Source organism: Hakea prostrata, chromosome 2, assembly GCF_041222555.1.
Source record: "Hakea prostrata isolate BN-2017 chromosome 2, UWA_Hpros_2, whole genome shotgun sequence".
Lineage (NCBI taxonomy): Eukaryota > Viridiplantae > Streptophyta > Magnoliopsida > Proteales > Proteaceae > Hakea > Hakea prostrata.
In genome coordinates, this window is record NC_142601.1 from 74340722 (window position 1) to 74361061 (window position 20340).

At 39.1% G+C, this 20340-nt stretch overlaps 1 protein-coding gene across 4 annotated transcripts in view; it reads right to left on the reverse strand.

Annotated features, from left to right (window-relative positions):
• LOC149026466 (protein NAP1-like) overlaps positions 1–20340 on the reverse strand; it is a 116970-nt gene that overhangs the window by 92934 nt on the left and 3696 nt on the right. For all 4 annotated transcript variants that reach the window (XM_089146761.1, XM_089146759.1, XM_089146758.1 and 1 more), the window contains exons 4-9: positions 12182–12262; positions 11987–12067; positions 11829–11911; positions 9560–9644; positions 6777–6902; positions 6520–6627 (exon numbers count right to left, since the gene is read on the reverse strand). In XM_089146761.1, the coding sequence (XP_089002887.1) occupies positions 6520–6627; positions 6777–6902; positions 9560–9644; positions 11829–11911; positions 11987–12067; positions 12182–12262 (564 nt within the window). The remainder of the gene's footprint in view (positions 1–6519; positions 6628–6776; positions 6903–9559; positions 9645–11828; positions 11912–11986; positions 12068–12181; positions 12263–20340) is intronic.

Genomic DNA, 20340 nt, shown 5'->3' on the forward strand with positions numbered 1-20340 from the left:
AACCTATCAATTCCTGAAGTGTCATCTCCTGTAATGACAATATCATCAACATAAACTACAAGAAAGATTTTGCCTGCATCAAAGTTTTTAAAGAATACAGAGTGATCACTTTCACAACGAGTCATCCCAAATTCTATTACAACAATAGTGAATCGTCCAAACCATGCTCGAGGTGACTGCTTGAGACCATATAATGATTTGCGAAGGCGACAAACCTTATTCTTCTCCCCCTGAGCAACAAACCCAGGTGGCTGCTCACTTGCTCCATATACACTTCCTCATGCAGATCTCCATGAAGGAAGGCATTCTTCACATCCAACTAAAACAAGGGCCACTGGTAGGTAGCGGCAAGAGAGATTAAAATGCGGATGGAAGTAAGCTTGGCAACAGGCAAAAAAATATCAACATAATCTACACCATAAACTTGAGCATAGCCCTTTGCAACGAGACGAGCTTTCAGGGGAGCTAAAGAACCATCAGGATTAACTTTCACAGTGAATATCCACCTACAACCAATAGTTGTCTTTCCCGAAGGTAAAGGCACAAGATCGCAAGTCTGATTGTTTTCTAAGGCTTGTAATTCTTCGTTCATTGCACTGGCCCACCCAGGATTAGACAAGGCTTCAAGAACATTCTTAGGAATAGGATAAGTCTCTATAGTAGATAAAGCAGAAGAGAACCCAGGTGATAAAGTAGAATATGAAATAAAGTTAGAGATGGGATACTGAACACAAGAACGAATACCTTTCCGAAGAGCAACGGGAATATCAAGGTAAGATTTGGCAGGGACATCTACAGGATCGGTAGACAAAGTCGGCACAGAGGTAGAGACCGTAGGTGCAGAGGGGGGAGCCGGTGGTTTCGGACGGCGTGTGTACACTTTGGTGATGTCTAGCAGAGGTGGAGGTGAAGGAACTGTACCTTGTGGAAACACACTTTGAAGAATACATAGATCATCATTTAGGTCAGTTAAACTATGAGATTCAGTAGAAAAATGAGTGGACTCAAAAAATGACACATCTGCAGTAACAAAATTTCTTCGTAAGTTGGAAGAATAACAACGATATCCCTTTTGAGTGCGAGAGTACCCCACAAACATACACTTTAGTGCACGAGGATCAAGTTTAGAGATCCCTGGGCGATGATTACAAATGTAACATACACAACCAAATACACGGGGAGGCAAGGTAAATAAGGGAGATGAAGGAAATAAGAGAGAATGAGGAATGCCGCCTTTTAGGATAGACGAAGGCATCCTGTTAATAAGATAACAAGCAGTTGAAACTACATCAGTCAAAAAAGATTTAGGAACCTTCATCTCAAATAAAAGAGAACGGGTGACCTCCAATAAGTGTCTATTTTTTCTTTCTGCAACCCCATTTTGTTGAGGAGTATCGACACAGGAGGATTGGTGAAGAATCCCATTAGAAGCCATAAATTTACAAAAAGGATCAGAGAAATATTCTTTGACATTATCACTATGAAAAGTACGAATTTCAATAACAAAATTGCAAAATATATCAAATAATTCTGAACGATTTTTCATTAAATAAAGCCAAGTGACTTTTGAAAAGTCATCCACAAATGTAATAAAGTATCTGTAACCTGAAGTAGAAGTAACAAGACAGGGTCCCCACACATCAAAATGAACTAAAGAAAAAGGGTGGTTTGATCTGTTATTTATACTAGGGGGAAAACTCACACGATGAAGTTTTCCAAATTGACAAGACTCACAGTCCAACTTAGAAAGAGAATGAAAACTTTTATCTACCAATTTTAGGTTTTCCAAAGAGGGATGCCCCAACCGACAATGTATTTGATGGGGGATGGAAATATTAGAAAAAGCAGGAGAGGATATCTCCTCGAATGGATACAACCCCCGAGACATACGGCCTCTACCAAACATCTTCTTCATCGTAAGATCCTGAAATAAACAATATCTAGGAAAGAGTTTCACCAAACAGTTATTAGTGGAAGTAAATTTATGAACATATAATAAATTAAAAGGCAAATTAGGTACGTAAAGAACTGAGGGTAGGGCAATGGATGGAGTGAGTTGAACTGTACTCACTCGTTTAACATTGATATGAGAGCCATCAGCAAGTGTAACCAAAGAGGATGATGGAACAAAAGAGGAAAATAAACCTATAGCCCCGATCATATGATCAAAAGCTCCTGAATCAATGATCCATGGGCGAGATGTGGTTGAAAGGCAAGCAGTAGCATTACCTGTCTGAACGAGGGTGGCAGTGGCAGATTGTGGTTGAGTGGCCTGAAACCGAGTGAAACGAATATAATCTTCCTCAGTCATCTGTACAGTCTTACCCTCAGGATGAACTTTAGTAGTTGTAGACGTTGATTCAGATGTGATGATTGCATTCGCCATGTGTGGGGGTTTCCCATGAAGCTTCCAACAATATCGTTGAATATGTCCTGAACGACCACAATGATGACAAGTCTTAACTTGTCCTGTACTGTCAATAGAGTTGTGTGACCCTGGATATTTTCCAGTATTATTTCCTCGAGTTCGTCCTATATTCTGTCTACCAAGGGCCTATCCTCCAGAAGTGCCTCGGGAAATTGTTGCCAAAGCTGAATTTTCTGTAGAGTTATCGGTACTCTCCCTTGCAACACGAAGAACTCTTGAAAATGTGTCAACTAACGTGGGTACATGATCACTACCAAGAATCTGTGCTCTAACTGCCTCAAACTCCTTTCCAAGACCTCCCAAGAAACCCATAACAGCTAATTTGCTCTCTTTGATTTTGTATAGTTTTGACATCAGAGGAGATAGGTAGAAGAGAGTTTAGTTCTTCATAAATTCTGTTTAAAATCTACAAAATATTGGGTAATATGTCTACCTTTCCTATCTACTCGATAAAATTCCTGGGACAATTCATAGATTCTAGCCAAATTATTCTGACTAGAATACAACACATTCAAATACTCCCATAATTCCTTCACAGTTTGTAAGTGAGTAACCAAATCTATAATATTATCGGCCAAGGAATTAAACATCTGCCCAAGTATTCGAGCATCAACAATTGCCCAAGTATCATCCTCTTTAGGTACAGTCTTAGTCAAATGATCTATCTGTCCCCGTCTAGTAAGAACAATTCTAACTATAGCCCTCCACTGGTGGAAATTTGATACACCCTCCAATTTCTTCTCAGTTAACCGATGAGAGGATGAAGAAATAATTTCAGTCATGGTATTTTTACTTGAAGTTTCTCCCATATCCAAACACAATTAAAACCAAATCAGATTAATCTCAGAAATCAGATCCAGATTAGTTTCAGAAATCAGAATCTGATTAATCCCAGAAATCAGAAATCAGAAACCAGAAACCAGAAATCAGAAACAGAATAATCCCAGAATCAGAATTAATTCCAGAATAATTCCAGAATCAGAATTAATTCCAGAAACGAACCACCAGATATTGAACCACTTGAACCAATAGAGCAAACCGAACCAACTCAAAACCAGCAAACCAACTCAAAACCAGTTTCAAAACTGATACCAGCCCAAAAACAAGATTCTCTCAGTCCTAAACAGATCGTGAGGAAGACAACAACAGTCACTCTTCTCAGCCCCAAATCGCAGCAAAGAAATTTTCTTCATCAATCGGAGATTTATCGGACCTGAGAATGGCAAATTCCGGCACAAATCAAGCATCAATCTAGGCAACGATCTTGAGAAGAGGTCATCGGACAGCTCTCTCCTTGAAAAGAAAGCTCAATCTACATCAATCTTTAACAGAGACACCCAAATAGTAGCAGCGTATGGAGCTGCATCAATCTTCAAACAAACAACACCAACAAGTGCAGCGTAAGGTGCTGCATCCCCTTTAATTTTTGGAAACGACTCTCACACCAGGTACACTTTCTTTCCTTCTATAGAATCTACTGTTTGTGCTACTAACTCTTAGAATCGAAAGGAATAAGAGGACCTACAGCTCTGATACCATGTTAGTTTGAGAAAGAATAAGGTGAATAATGAGAGAGAGGAGAAGATGAAAGTAGCGACTTTGTTGTGGAGGCTCGTATAGAACTTGTAAGCACTCCTCAAAATAACTTCACTATATATAGGCTAATTTACAAGTCTATTCTATATAGGAAAGCATCAACCAATTTCGATTGGTATAAAACACTTAATTACCGCCTCTTTTTCCTATCAAGAGTTAGCGCAAGGCACTAACTCTCGATGGATCTGTCCTTTCCCAAATTGCCCTTTCCTAACAGAACCCAAGTATGTATTCCAAATTCTTCTCTACGACAGCACATCATCAGAGAACTACATGAAGGAGGCCTAGGAGGACACATCGGAGTAAATAAAACCACAGCACAAGTAATGGATAGGTACCACTGCCCTGGAAAGATTTAAGTATCAATTTTGTTCTAGGACTTCCCCTTCCCCAGACAAAATCTGATTCTATTTTTGCGGTAGTTTATAGTTGATTCACTAAGATGGCCCATTTTATCCCGTCAGAAAACATATGATGTTAAACATATTGCTAGGATTTTCTTCAAGGAAATTGTACAGACTCATGGACTACCAAGCACTATAATATCAGATCGGTATGTCAAATTCATTAGCTACTTCTAGAAGACTCTTTGGCTACTTACCAACACCAAATTGCTATTCCAATCAGACTTTCATCCACAGACAGATGGGCAAATGGAAGTAGTCAACAGATCACCGGGAAACCTATTGTGGAGCCTAGTACAGGATCATGAGAAGACCTGGCCAACCTTACTCGACTTAGCAGAGTTCACATAAAACAGTACTGTAAACAGGACCACAGGAAGGACTTCCTTTGAGGCCTTACTTGGCATCCAACCCCTGAAACACATTGACCTAGCTCATTGCCAGCAAAAGCCAGAGTCAGCATTAAGGCTGATGAATTTTTTAGGCATATCACGGAAGTCCATACTCCATATAGATTGTGAGGACGATAGCCCTCAACAAAAAGATCTACGAGGCCAACACCAACAAGCATAGTGACCAATTGAATTCAGTCCAGGAGACATGATCATGGTCAAAGTGCATCAAGAGCAACTCCAGCCAGGTGTCAATGCCAAGCTTCACTCCAAAGAGATGGGACCCTATAAGTTCTCAAGCTAAGTAGTCCTAACACCTACTTATTGGAGCTACCACCACACGGGCATCAACAACACCTTCAATGTAGCCGACCTGTATCCATATCCCAGGGCACCATTCAGATGAACTGCATTCGACCGCAACTTACGCCCCCTGAAAAGACTCCATTGAAGAAATATTGGATGACATGCATAAGACCACTCGAAAGGAACCTGGTTACCATAATTTCCTTGTAAACTGAAACGGCAAGCCTAGAAGTGAAAGTACTTGGATACGTGCTGATGACTTCAAGAGGATGGACCCAGACTTGTATGAGAAATATATGACATTCACCCATTCATCAGTAATGAATGATTTCAGAGAGCTGAGGTAACCAGCCAGGGGCATTCCAGGAAGGCTCAAAAGAAAGCCTAGGACAGCAGCCATCTTGCAGCATTATCCAGGGTGGCTGAATAATACCAGGGGTAATTTGGTCTTTCCTGATTTCCTCCCCCTAGTTAGAGTCCCAGTCAGCTTGCCAAGTCTAGAATATTTTGGAGAGTCCATATTTGTTTTTGTTTTGTTAGTTGGAGTCTTATTGGTCAAGTTATAAACTTATAAAAGAGTTTCAATCCAACTAGAAGTCCCTTAGTTGTTAGTTGGGGACTCTTCAAGTTTGCCAAGTCTAGGTAGCAGTCCTTTAGTTGTTACTTTTGGGACTCTTATGTTTGTTGAGTCCAAGTAGAATTCACTTGTAGTAGATTATAAATACAGATCTAGGCTTGTAACTCAATCAGCTGATTGATTAATAATAATTTCTGAATGATAGTTGCAGCCATGACTTGCATGGAAGTGCTTCAAGGTTTCCAAGCTTGAGGAGACCCTGCGGCTCCTTAGAAGTAAGAAAGGTGATTTTCTTTATCAATTTCACAGCTCCAGCAGTGAATAAACAATTAAGCATAAACCCCATTCCCTCCCATACTCTATTCCCCTCTCCTATCTCCCTGCTCAACTTCCCAATAGAATTTGTCTTTCTTAAACGAAGTAACCATATTACAAGTCAAAGTAATTCATTACAGGGGCATAAACAGAGTGAAACAAGCAAACACACCTTATTACAAGGTCCCATATGATCCATCCACCTATTATTAGGAACTCATTTCAGTTATTCATATTGGATACCCATTAAAACATGCAGTTTAACATGCAACTATACACACACACGCACGTCTGATTCTCTTATTTACAATTGGAACATTTTAGAATATTCATTAGCAGATCAGATCATTGGAATCCATGGGATCTATTTTAGCTCACCAATAATTTTAAAGGATTTCTCATGACATGTAGTGCTACATAAAATGCTGGATTCAGCTTCATTATGATGTTATTTTCAATTGACGAGTCAAATTTAAAAATAAAAAAATAAAAGGATAATACCAAAGCAATGTCAATGCTATTGATACGAAGCAATTCATCAGGACAAACAAGATATCCAAGGAGAACCCATTCCCGATAAGAATTAGCATTTGCTAGATCTTGAGCTCTCTGCAGCAAACATAAGAGCAAAAAATGGTTTTGAGTACAACAACATGCGCACTTGGAAAAGGTTAAAATTTAATGGAAAAGGGATGGCAGTTGTTTGAGCAAATGAAAATAATTTTTTTTGGAACTCAAAGAGAAAAGATAAGAGATACCATTGGGTGAGCAGAATTCGTAAGTATGTCCGGATATCGAGGATGAAATGGACTTAAAAATCCCTCATTTCTCAGCTTCTTTGTATCAGTAGATAAAAAAATAACAGGACCCACAGCCTCCAAAACCTGGAAAAGTATAAAGACGAAACAACCATAACGTAGATTGCAAATGTTACAAAAGTACAAAGCCACGATTTATCTATCTAAATAACTGGTGCAACTGAATATTGTGCTTCTGCCAAGAAAATTTTCCTGATAAACAGTCACACATAATGAGACCATACAATAAACCAATTGTTTCTGTTAATCAAAACAAAATGAATTTGGTGCCTGTAGGTTTTATAATTGGTTGTCTTTTATTTCTAGTAGTGACCCAGTTATGTTTATATATAAATTTAAAGGTATGAGAGTTTCAATGGAACGTCGAAACTCCCAAGGCTTCACCTCTCTCTTTCATTTATCATCTTCTTCTCTTGTTATTTGTGGTTTCAAATTAGTACATCTTAAATAACATTGTAAGAATGAAACTAGAAACACTGACGAACATGGTTGAAATCTTGCCAAAATTTTGGTTTCCTAGCAAACTGAGACAAGATGGACTGACAGGAAAATAAAGTACCAAATCCTGGTCCATCTCGGTCTGTCTCGCATGTTTTGACTGGGATGGACCGAAATACCCAATTTCGATGGATCTGTACATTTCACAGATCTCGTCTCAGTTTCAAACTGGTAAACTTCAACCATTTTGACCGAAGATCCAACTTTTCGGCTTCAACTCCTTAATTCTCCCTCAAATCCCTAGTCTCCTTTGTCAACAAACATCTACTTTGTTGGACTGTTGGGGATTAAACACACATTGAAGTTAGGTATGTCTTATCCCAAATTGTATATTTTTTGACAATTGATGCATCAAAACATGTTCGTTTCTTTTCAAATTAAAAGAATGCTAAAAAGTTCAGGAGCATGATCTAAGAATGTATGTTGTTAAGTTCTCTTCTTTGTTTTTTTTTTTTAGCAGAGCTAGTAGTTCATTAATTTCTGGTTTTAAAAAATTAACTTCCATATATTGTATCTTGAAAAGAATTAGTATCTATACATGATAGATGATATTGAGTCTAATATATGTGAGACACCATCCCTCGATCTACGCTGTGATGGTGTCAAATTTATTTTTCTGTAGTTAATTATTAATTCAAATTACTTGACAATTATTAAATACTTGTAATTATTTAAAATTAATAGAAATACAGATTATTTTTTGTTTTATACTTAAAAATAGCGGAATATTAGTATAAGTATGGTATGTAGTTATTAAGTGGAGACGATTCTCGACACAAATTTCTTTTTGCTTATTTAGTTTGTGGTACTCATTTTTTTTTTTGGTGAATAAATAATTATATAAAACAAAGAAGAAAGTACAAAGGGCCAACCAGACTTCAAGAAGAAGGCTGGAGGGGAGACGAGAGACCCCAAGTAACAACAATAAACCTATTCCTTAGGGTATCAACAACAGGGGGATGGGGCAATGATTGTAGCCTGGAAGAGATATCAAAGCAGATGGCTTTCCAAATTGAGTCAAGCAAGTGTAATTTGGAAGTCGTTCCACTCCCACCACAAATGGTGGATGGTGGCACAAAAGACTAGCTTACCAACTCGATCGCAGATGGAAGACCCTGCATAGGTTCTCAAAATCCAAGACCAATCACAGGCCAAACCATGTGAATGTCTTGAGTGAGGCCATATGGAGGCGGTAGCTTTAGACCAAAGGGAGCAAGCGAAGGGACAAGTGAAGAAGAGGTGGTCAATGTCCTCCGAACCATTCCAGCAAAGCATGCAATTGGGATTTGTAAGGATATGACGACTAATGAGGAAAAGTTTGGGTGGGAATTGGGGGAGGGGAAGTCTCAAATAAGGATGAACCACGGGGGGAGGGGGTTTCAAATATATTGGGGTCAATAATGGGGGCCATAATGACATTTCTACCCACTGTAATTATCCTTATAAATTTCCAATAGGGGGGAGGCCGAGTGCTGAAATTTCACACTAAAAGAGGGCCAAAAGCCCCAAAAATAGAAAAAAAAGGGGGCTTAAATGGGCTTATTTTTAAGGTGCACGAAGAAGATAAAATCCCTTCACCCACCTAAGGGTTGGGTATGGGATGAGACACAAGGGTAGTTTAGAAAATTGAAAATTAGGAGGGTATTTTGGTAATTCCATTTCAAGACTAAGACTGTTAGTCTATCCTACATGTAATATTGGATTGAGTTACATGTAATATAAGTATATAACCCACTTTAAGTGAGGCGACAAGAGTTTCACCCCAACTTAAGTGAGTTACACGTAAAAAACTCAAAATTTGAAAAAGAAATAGATCACTGAAAATTCAAGTGTACATACCAATACATGGTAGAGTATGTGGTTAAATCTGATTCTGTGGCATACACCCAATCCAGACCATATCCTAGATATTGATATGGTGAAATTGCCACAGTATCCTTCCACATGGCTGCAGTTGGGACTGCCCTAGGCATACTCCTAGACCTTCAGTTTAGAAAAATCATTCCAGATTTACTCATCATAAGGTACGAAAATGCTGTAAAAGGTAGAGGACCTATGCATGGCAAAACTACAACCACTTCAAAGGCTCCAAATAAGAAAATCAAAGTGGGTGGGATAATAACAGACCAGATATACACAAGTAGCAATTCAATGGCTGAACATATCATGATGAAACAGTTTATGCTATCCCGATAGAATCAGCAACCTAAGGACAAGACAAATACCTCTCCAATATGGGGGCTGACAAAACTAAGGTCCTCTTGCAACCCTTTCAATGGCGGATCATAAGAGTCTATAAACTGAACTAACCTGCCATTCACAGAATCAGTTAAACAGTAAATGAAAATAATGATGACAACGAAGGATAATGGCAACACTCATAGTTCAAATTCGAACAGCAAATTGACATGCTAAATGATGGGGTCTTTGATATTTGAAATTTTTTCACCAAAATGGTTAACAGTTTAATGCAATTTTGGTGGTGTAATACCACCATTTTGACCAATTCAGTAATTTTGGTGGCAAATATCATTGCCATTTCAGTGTAATTTTGGACATTTCAATAGTATATTTCGATATTGATCATCGACAAAACCCCAGTCAAAACCAAAATCTATAAACCTTAAGCACAATCCAAAAGGCAAGAAGTACACAAAAGCCACCAAGATCTCCTAACATTTGAGGCACCAATTGGAATCTGCGCATCAATCGGCCCAATCAACTCTTGAGCAGGTGGAGTGTGGACCCACCTGGATCACCCCATTACTAAGAAGCTGTTTGTGTTGGTAAGTGAACGACGAAATGAAACAGCACCAGGTTTTATCCCAATCTTGAGTCTCCTTTGCTGTACTCAGGCTCAGGCACAACCCTGTCATGCTTAACCCAGCCCAGCCCAGTGCGATTGACACTGATGGGCTGGACTGAGCCAGGTTGGCCCTGATTGACCCTGATCAGCCAGCTTTTACCCATTTACATATGCGTTAAGAAAACTGAGAATCATGGGATGACAGGTTGGTTTATTTCACACTCAGTTGAGCATTAGACTTTCTTTCAGTTAGAAAACATAGCTTAATCTTAAAATTTAATAGGATACTAAACAAAACTTGCAAAATGTAAACGGTAAACTGTAAAGCATTACCTAACATAGGGCCGGGTTGGGTTGGATGGGGCTCAAGGCCTCATCTCCTTGTCCAGCCAAACCCTAACCCTGGGTCTGAAAATTTCAACCTTAACCCACCCTTGGGGTTGAAAAATTCAGCCAGGCCACGTCGAGGTCAAGGTGAGCTAGGCAGGTAAGGGCAACCTGCCAGAATGATGTGACGATATTTAAATTCCTAGGAAGAAAAGAACTGAGTTGATTTCTTCTTCTTTTTCTTCCTCTTTTTTTTTTTTTTTTTTTTTTTTTTGGGTATGTTGTTGGGGGTGGGGGTGGGGGTGTTTGTTGGGCAGCTTTAAAAGTGTGGCTATCAAAAGCCACTAAAAGATAAGTTGGTATATATAACTCATCGGGTACATGGTTTAATGTTTTCGTTCTAGTCAATGGTAGTTTAGGTTGTTTGTTTGTTTGCTTCTTATTTCCCTAGTGTGTCATTTTAGTCATCATATATATATTAAATGGAAGAGGAGATCCAACAATAAGTGGAAAACTCCCAAGGCCAATTCTCATTTTTCTTCTTCCAAGCCTCCACCAGTTTGAAGAAAGGGTGTTAAAAGAATAGGGAAAGATGTACTGCTCACAGTGACAGTATCTGCAGAAACTACATATACCATACTCATACTCTTCAACAGCTTCCCATTGACTGGTAAAGGCTTCCAGGCATTCCAGGATCTTACATCAATAACATCCCTGTTCATTATTCATCGCACAAAAGGATCTGCAGTTAGATAAGAGATCATTATATGTGCCTCTCATTAAATGGATCTGGAAGCTGACGTCTAAATAATACTTGATGGACATCTACCAATCTCCAATATCCTGATACTATAAAAGGCATTCCCAACCATCTCAGGTGATATACCCACCTATATCTTTGGTCCACCACAATTGAGAATGAAAAATCTGAATCAAGCAAACAAAAACTAGGCAAAACCAAACCTCACATCATAATTTTATAGGTTCTTCTCTAGTTTGAATTATATGATTGTCAATTTTGGATAAGCAATTTGGTTCATTTTTTTTTACGCAAGTTATTTACAGTTTTGACGAGATTCATGCAAGCTCAGAAGCAGATTTATTGCATATACCACCAAAATTGATCAAGATTAGTTTCTCTCATGTATTCTAAGCCCCAATAAATATATCCTCAACCATGGTTGAAGTGAACAATTTATGCTATATCAGCAAAGCATTGACAAGGTTGAATACTATCACGTATCATCAGGGAGAGAGGAAAAGCAGTTATTCCTAGAATCAAAAATACCTGACTAATTTAACTAGGAAAGTAATATAAAAGAGATAAGATAAAGGGGGAAAAAAAAAGAACAGATTCATACCGATGATAAAATTCACAGTCTCGGCCATTTCTTAACAAAGCATGCAAAAGGTTGTACATTTGCACCATCATTTTCCTGGGAATCTTCACGAAATCGTTGAAATGTCAAACTATCATATATATACATACCCAAGAAGAAGAGAAGTAAAGTAAACTTGCCTTCCCAGAAAAGAGGTTAACACGAACAAATGCACAGAAGAGATCCATAAATGCATGCAAAATCAGCGAATTTTGATGAGGCTGCAAAATATCAGCTCCAATTTACAAATGATGAGGTGACGAATTTAAGTAATAGTATTTCAATCCACAATACAAACATTTGGCACGATAGGAAAGAACAATCCAACAACTCACCGCTAGCGTAATAACTGTACTACTTAGATCCAATATAAGCCGCAAAGACTGTTCTCGAAATGCCATCAAATCAAGGAGGAGCTGACACATAACCAAAAAACAAAAACTAGAATTCATAGATAATTGAAGCACCTCTTCAACTTCCACATGAAATACTAACCAATATCAATACATGAAAGCTTCCTCGTATATGCATGTTGTGGTACACAAATCAGGCATCAGTTTGCATAAGAAAGATGTTTAAAAACATGATATCAATTCATACATAGTTGTCACTGCATCTAGAAGGCCCAAGGCATTGAAGGGACCTTGTTGGATTCTATTAGAAGTTCAATTAGAGTTTGTATAGGAGTTAAATTAGAGTTTGTATTCATGTAAAATTCTATTCCTTGTAATAGTGTACTTTCCACTTAACTATAAATAGAGGGCTTGAGATCATTGATCCATAAGCCATTCACCACAATCGTTTCTTTCAACATGGCATCAGAGCCTAAATTTGATTAGGATTTTTTTCTTCTCTTTATTTTTTTCTCTCTTTCAAAATTGCAAACCATCACAATTGGGTCACCATCGTTCTTCAGTTACTACCGCTGCACTATCTTTTCTGTTGCAAACCTCAAAGACCAAAAAGAAGAAAAAAAAGAAGAGAAGAAGAACCATCACCGCTGCAACCGAACTTCTTCTTCTTCATCTGCAACATCCCATCGACCAAGGTGACCGACACGTGTGCATCGGCAAACAAGGTGCCCTATATGCCTGGATGCTGGATGCCCAGTAACCAGGACATCTTGAGTTCTTGACAACTTTGATCTTAGATTAACATCCATTCAACGAAATGAGATTGAGCAAGGAGAAACTACAAGTAAAAAATAACTGATCCTAATTGAAGGACAGATGCAGAAAAACAAATTAATATAACCATAAGCACAAAACTACAATATCTAGTTAAAAAAATGTTGCAAATAGACTCTACATGTAATCTTTATTCTTTAGACAACCAATGAACCACGATTCATATGTTTGGAATGTGAATATCAGCCTGAAGTCTCATAAAATTGTCCATTAGACCATCTCAAAATGCAACAAGAGAACACCCAAATTCTCATGAAGTAGCAGTTATTGGACACAGTCACATGTTCTGCTTGAGCTAACCATGGAACCAAATTCGATCGATATGGTCGAAATATTGACCGAAATGTCTGCAAAATTTGAAATCAAAACGAAATACATGTACAGGCACGAAAAGTGTCTTGTATCATATCGTATCGACCGATATACGATACGATATTTCGGCCCGATACCATATCGAGCCGAAACGACACAATCTTAAGTTATAAACTGTCCATTTTCAACCCAGTTTTCGACTTATCGTCATTTTCGACCATAGAGCTATATCACCTCAGACATTTCGACCCTAGTTTGATTTTTTTGTGATTTCTCTTGCTTTCATCCCTCTTTTCACCTAATGTCTACAACTCCATTTCATTCAAACACTAGATTTGCTCCTCCATTTGTGCATTTTCTCAAATCTTGCAAGGTGAGTAACCAACTTCCTCATTTTTTAATTTTTTGTTCTGTTTGTGCCTTAAATCATCTTAGATTGCTTCCAAATTTAAGTATGTTTACTTTAGAGTATTGATCTGTGAATTTGTAGTGTCAAAATTAATTTTTTATTCTTCCTACTATTTTTTATTTTTCTTTTATTAAAAATTATTTAGTAAATTATGTATATTGCTAAAAATGTATATGTATAGTATATGTATGAGCTTTAAATTAATGTATGTGAGAGTTGAGACACCATATTGTTGTGATGGTGTTGAATTGTTTTTTTTTTCTGTTAATAATTTAGAGGATGAGGTTTCCCAAAGAATTAAAATAAGGTGGATGAAGTGGAGAGGTGCGTCTGGGGTCTTATGTGATCGGCGTATTCCATTAAAGCTTAAAGGAAAATTTTATAGGACCGTTGTTCGACCAGCTATGATGTACGGTGCAGAGTGTTGGGCTGTTAAAAAGAATCATATAAATAAACTCAGTGTAGCAGAAATGAGGATGCTAAGATGGATGAGTGGCAAAACTAAGATGGATAAGATAAGAAATCATATTAGAGTTGGTTTAGGAGTTGCTCCCATAAGTGATAAGCTTCGAGAAAGTCGTTTGAGGTGGCACGGCCACGTTCAACGGAGATCTATAAATGCCCATGTACGAAGAAATGATATAATCCATATTGAAGGAACTAAAAGAGCTAGGGGTAGACCTAAGATAACCTTAGGAGAAGTGGTGAGAAAGGATATGTATAGCTTAGGCTTTGTATCTAGCATGGCCTCGAACAGAACTGATTGGAGGGCAAGAATCCATGTAGCCGACCCCATTTAGTTGGGACAAGGCTTATTGTAGTTGTTGTTAATATATATTTAAATAATTAAAAATTTTAATTAAATATTAAAAAAACTAATTAATTTCTGTTTTAAATTTAAAAATAGGAGAGTATTAGTGGAAGCATGTATGCAATTTTTGGAGCATGTTGTGGATATTTTTAAGATAGTTAGTGTGTACTTTAAATATTTTTAAATTATTTCTTATTTATATATTAATAAAATACTTATATAGTTATTTTTATTTTTTTATATTTAATAGGAGGTTATTATTAGAAGCATATATGTCATTTTTTGAGCATATTGTGGAGCTTTTCAAGATACTTAGTGTATATTTCTTGTATCAGGCACTCTCTTTCAAAGATGTCAGACATAGTTTGGCAACACGGGAGGCCACTGACAACTGATAGAAGGAAGAGCGAGTGTAATTATTGCAAAGAACAAATAGGAAGAGGTGGAGCCACTAGACTGAAGGTGCATCTAGCTGGTGGAAACAAGGATGTAGTAGGGTGCCCAAAGGTGCCCGTAGAGGTCAAGAGGGCAATGGCCTCATATGTTAGTGTGGGAAAGCAAAAGAGGAAAGATAAGAGAACACAGAGGGAGGAGTTCGAGAATGCATGCTTAGATGACCTTCCATATCCCAAGGATTATGGTCTAGATGAGCCAGGAGAGTATGGATGTGACCTTGATCCAAAGGCCGATCAGATCAGGAGGGCGATGATGATGAGTAGGGAGCAACAGAGGGTTGATGACATGAGGAGACAACAGAGGGGTCTGGGTTGTGGGTCCTCTAGAGAGCCGTAGGGTATGGGAGGCACAAGCGGCTCCCAAGTCCCTATGAGGAGGACTCAGAGTGTGAGGCAGGACGTTCCTATCCCACGGGCCCCTACAAGGGGTCAAGCTTCATCAGCACATCCTACAGATCCGGATCTTGAGATTCTTCGCAATGATCCGGCCCTATTTGCTAGGCCTGAGCATAAACCGAGAAAGTTGAAGCACTTATGGGGGAGTGTGAAGGAAAAAGTGGGGATGGCTTTCTCCAAATGGGCTTATTACCATAGTATTCCAACACATACAACCCAGGGGCCCTACTATAGAGATATGATTGAGGAGATAGGAAAAGCTGGGAGTGGTGTACAGGGCCCCACTCCATATAAGATATATAATGTCTATTTACCTAAGCATAAAAGAGGACTTAAATGAGTATATTAAGGGATTAAAGCCCATGTGGGCTCATTATGGAGTGACTACGATGGCTGAAGGTTGGACTGGTCCCACTAGACAGTCCATCATCAATTTCATGTTGAATTGTGATGGGAGGACAGTGTTCCTCAAGTCAGTAGATGCATCCGGTGATAAGAAGGATGCAAAATATAATTATAAATTATTAAAGCAAGTGGTGAAGGAGGTTGGAGTGGAAAATGTGGTCCAAATTGTGCCTGATAATGGCTCCAACTACAAGAAAGTTGGGTTGAAGATGCAGGAAAAATCCAGGTATCTAAACATATAGTATTAATTTTTATTTTTAAATACATATATTTACATTACATGTACACTTTATAACTTTGTATTGATGCCTTGATGGATGGACAGATATAAGCTCTTTTGGACTCCATGTGCTGCTCACTACATTGACTTAAAGTTGAAGGACATAAAAAAGGTCAAGCTTGTGAAAAAGACCGTGGAGCAAGCCCGACAAGTTAGCACCTTCATCTATAACCACACATATGCATTAAGGATGATGAGGGACAAGTGTCAGGGTGAGTTAGTGAGGCCAAGCATAACCAGATTTGCTACTAATTGGATAGCACTGCAGAGCTTTGAGAGTAGGAAGATTGGCCTTAGGAGCATGTTTGCATTAGAGGAGTGGTTTAGCTGGGAGGGTTCTTCATCCATGGGAGGAAGGAGAGCACAGTTGACCGTACTCGATGAGACTTTCTAGCATAATGTGAGGATAGTGGTAAAGATGCTTGAGTCTGTGGTGCATTTGTTGAGGATAATAGATCAGCAGAGAAAACCTACTCTACCACACATATTTGCTGCAGTAGAGAGGATGAAGCAGCAAGTTGCTCAGGTCCACCCACACGGCAACAAAAGAGTCCTCAAAATCATCGAACTTAGATGGCAATCTATGTTGTAGCATCCACTACATAAGGCTTGGTGAGTTGTTAAGTCTAGTATTTAATTTAATTTTCATTATGTTATCACACTATTAAGCATTAACCATTCCCTTTTATGACATACTTTTTCTTACACAACATACTATTTAAATCCTAAGTACTATTACAAGGACAATCTTGGGATGAGGCAAGATTTGATGGATGCCGTCCAAACTGTAATGGAGAAGTTGGAACCGGATCCATCTAAACAAGCAATCATCCTTATGGAGGTGAGATAGTGATTTGAATCATTTGATATTCACAATTCATAGTTTTATACTAAGTCATTAACCTAGTATCATTTATTATTGTTTTTTCTCTTTATATATTAGATAAAGGCATTTAGGGATGCCACTAGGAGGTTCAGTATTTTGTGGCCGTATCGGGACGGGAATCCGCCCCTGGGGTTAAGTTCATTCATTTATTTCACTATATATTTAATTATTATATTTTATCTTTAATTTAGTTATTTAAGTATTAAAATGACTTGGAGTCTATGTTTGTTGCAGCTGAGTGGTGGTTGCAATTTGAACGTGACTCACCCCACTTGAGTGTGATTGCAAGCAAAGTGTTCTGCCAAACATGTTCTGCCACTAGGTTGTGAGTGAAACTGGAGCACCTTCAACCTCATTCACTCGAAGAGGCGCAACCGATTAGGTGTGAAGCGTCTAGAGGACCTTGTCTACATACACTATAATATAAGACTCTGAGAGGATCATATTAGACAGGGGATGGACAGAGAGAGTAAAAATATCGAGTTGGCTGATATATTTGAGATGGATGAAGACGATAACCCAGTAATTGACTGAATCAGGGACAGTGGAGAGCCATTGCTGGATGAGGAGGGAGGTTGTCCCAGTAGACAGATTGCAGAGGAGATGGGGGCTGATGTGGCGGACTTCATGGCCCAAGAGGGGAGTGCACATGCAGCGCCCGCACGTCCCTTCGTGCCACACCCTAGTGCATCCACCCAGAGTGAGGATTTGCTTGTCTGGTTCGACACAAAGGATAAGGTGACTCAGGCCTCCAGCAATGACGACGATGGTGGTGATGATGTCGATGGCGGTGATGATGGAGGGTGTTGGACCTCGTGATCAGGATTCAGCTGATCCTAAGGACAGACCACTACCAGCAATACGTGAGAATCAAGGGTGGGGAGGACGACCACAGAGATTCACAGGCGAGAGTCAGTTCACCCACGCGACACAAGATTCAGACTATACTGGAACTGCATCTCAATGCCAAAATGTTTCCTCTACATATTTAAGGAAGGGGAAGGGGAAGGGGAAGGGGAGACAGCACGGCTATAGCACAGAGGACACGCCATCATATGGGTCCTACCATCTAGCTGATGCCAAGAGCTTAGTGGGATTTATGAGATCGATGAGCATTGATGATTCTAGAGACTCCACCTCCAGAGGATCCGGATGGCATAGGCCTATAGAGTCCTCATATGATACTGTTGTGAAGAGTAATGGTTTTACTGGGTCGACTTATTGTTATGGACCATATGGTGTCCTCCTGGCTATCAGATTCAGGGTCAGGCCAATCAGCCACTAGTGGAGCCTTATGGTTATGGAGCAGCTTATGGAACTTATGGTGTCCCTCCCACTGTCACCTATCGGAGTTAGCCTCTGGGACCTTATTGTCAGTATGAATCTGATCCTTCTGCTGACAGCCAGGGTGCTCCTTGATTTGTTGAGCAAATCTTCCACCGTTAAGAAATCTTATGCATGTGGAGGAGGCCACGTACAGAGCTGCAATTGCTAACTACGTCGAGAACTATATGGGGCGAACATCATGGGACTTGTATTGTCATTTACATGGGGTGCAAACGGAAGAGGGAGACATTGAATAGAATAGACTTGTAATTAGTAACATACTAAGTTACTAAGATTCTCGCTTCTTCTCATATGTAGTGTATACTTGGATGTTACATTTTCAATGGTTTTTTTAGTAAACTAGTAGTTCTATAGTGTTTATTACGCTTGAAATAGGTAGTATGCAAGAATCCAAATCAATTTGAGCCCATATGAGGCCCGAAATTGAGGTTACAAGTGTGCAGAAAAAAGTGTCCAATTTCGGTCGAAATTTTGACCGAAACATGGGAATTTTGGCCTTTTGCATGGTTGAAATTCCCATTTCGACCGAAATTTGTTCCTTGGAGCTAACAAATGACAAAATGTTAAAGCACATGCGTGTTGGCTCAATGCTGTAAGTCCAATTCAATGGTTAGGGTTTCTTGAGATGATCACCCTAAATTTAAGAAGATTACCTTAAATTTAGGATTTACCCAGAATCTTCCAGCAAATAAGGTAAAAACATTATGGAATGCCTAAGATTGGTACAAAGAAAGCTAAACAATGGTTGGATTGTGGAAAAGATGGATACGGGTTGAAAGGGAAAATTAGGAAAACTTTGAAAGGAAAGTAATTCTAGGAACTGAAGATCTTTGGCAACTTCTTGAATTTTTTTCCTTTTCCTTTCCCTTTCTTTCTTTCTTTCTTTTCCTCTTTTTTTTTCCCCCCTCTGCTTCTCTGTTTTTTTCTGCTCTTTCAGGTTACCACAAGTCAGAAAGGGGGAAGGAGGGTCATACAAGAATCACAGGGGTGGGGGAGGGCTTTTAGAAGACTCGCAGGGGGTGGGAGAGGGGCTGGGGCTATCATGGGGGGCAGGGATGCTTGCTGCAAGCTGCTGCAGCAGGGGAATGGGATGGGGTTCTTGCGCAGAACAGGGAAGAGGGTAGAGGAGCCTTGCGTGGCCCTGGGGAAAGGGTAGGGGGCTGTGAATGCTGGGGAACGAGGGAAATGGTGCTGCGAATGGGGCTGGAGGTGTATCCTAGGGCTGACAATGGGTAGGGAAGAGAGGGGAATGAGCTGGAGTTATTGTACATTTGTACTTACTTGAATGCTTGCTGGACCTGAAGAAGATGCCTTTGAATGCCTTGAGATTGCAGTAAATAATGCTGGAGATGCTGATCCTTGAACACTCTTAATTCTCAACCATGGCCCCCCAACTAGAAAACCATGATCCTCAACTCAACAATTTTATTCAATAATCAGACTTACAAAGAACAACAGGCTTATTTATAGCCTATTAAAGGACTCTAATACTAAGTGGGATTCCTTAACAGACAACAATCCCGCCACATGATCTGGACTTTTGAACTGGAGTCTGAAAAAAAGACACATGCTGAAAATAAAACTTTATCTCAAACTCTAATAAGCATATGCTTGAATTCTCTTTTAATTAAAACTTTAATGGCACACGTGCTAAAGTTTAAAATAACCAAGGACTCAATAACTAACTCAAAACAAACTCTAATCAAAAAAAAACTCCTAAAAGATAAGTATCCCCCTAAAAGATAGGAACCCTCTTTGTTAAAGAGTCTTATCTTGTCCACAACTTAACCAACTCAAACTAAGTAAAACCCAAATAGAACTCTAGTAATAAATCTTGAAATAATTCCAACAATAATAGAGGGCTGCAAATGCCCTAAATACGCCTCCTAGGGGGTTTGGCCAGCTCAAGGGGACTTCTTGGACCCATGTAGTGGACCCCACTTAGAGTTTCGGCCAGGGGGTCACCATGTTCACATCAGTCGAACTGGTCATTTTGTATTTCTTAA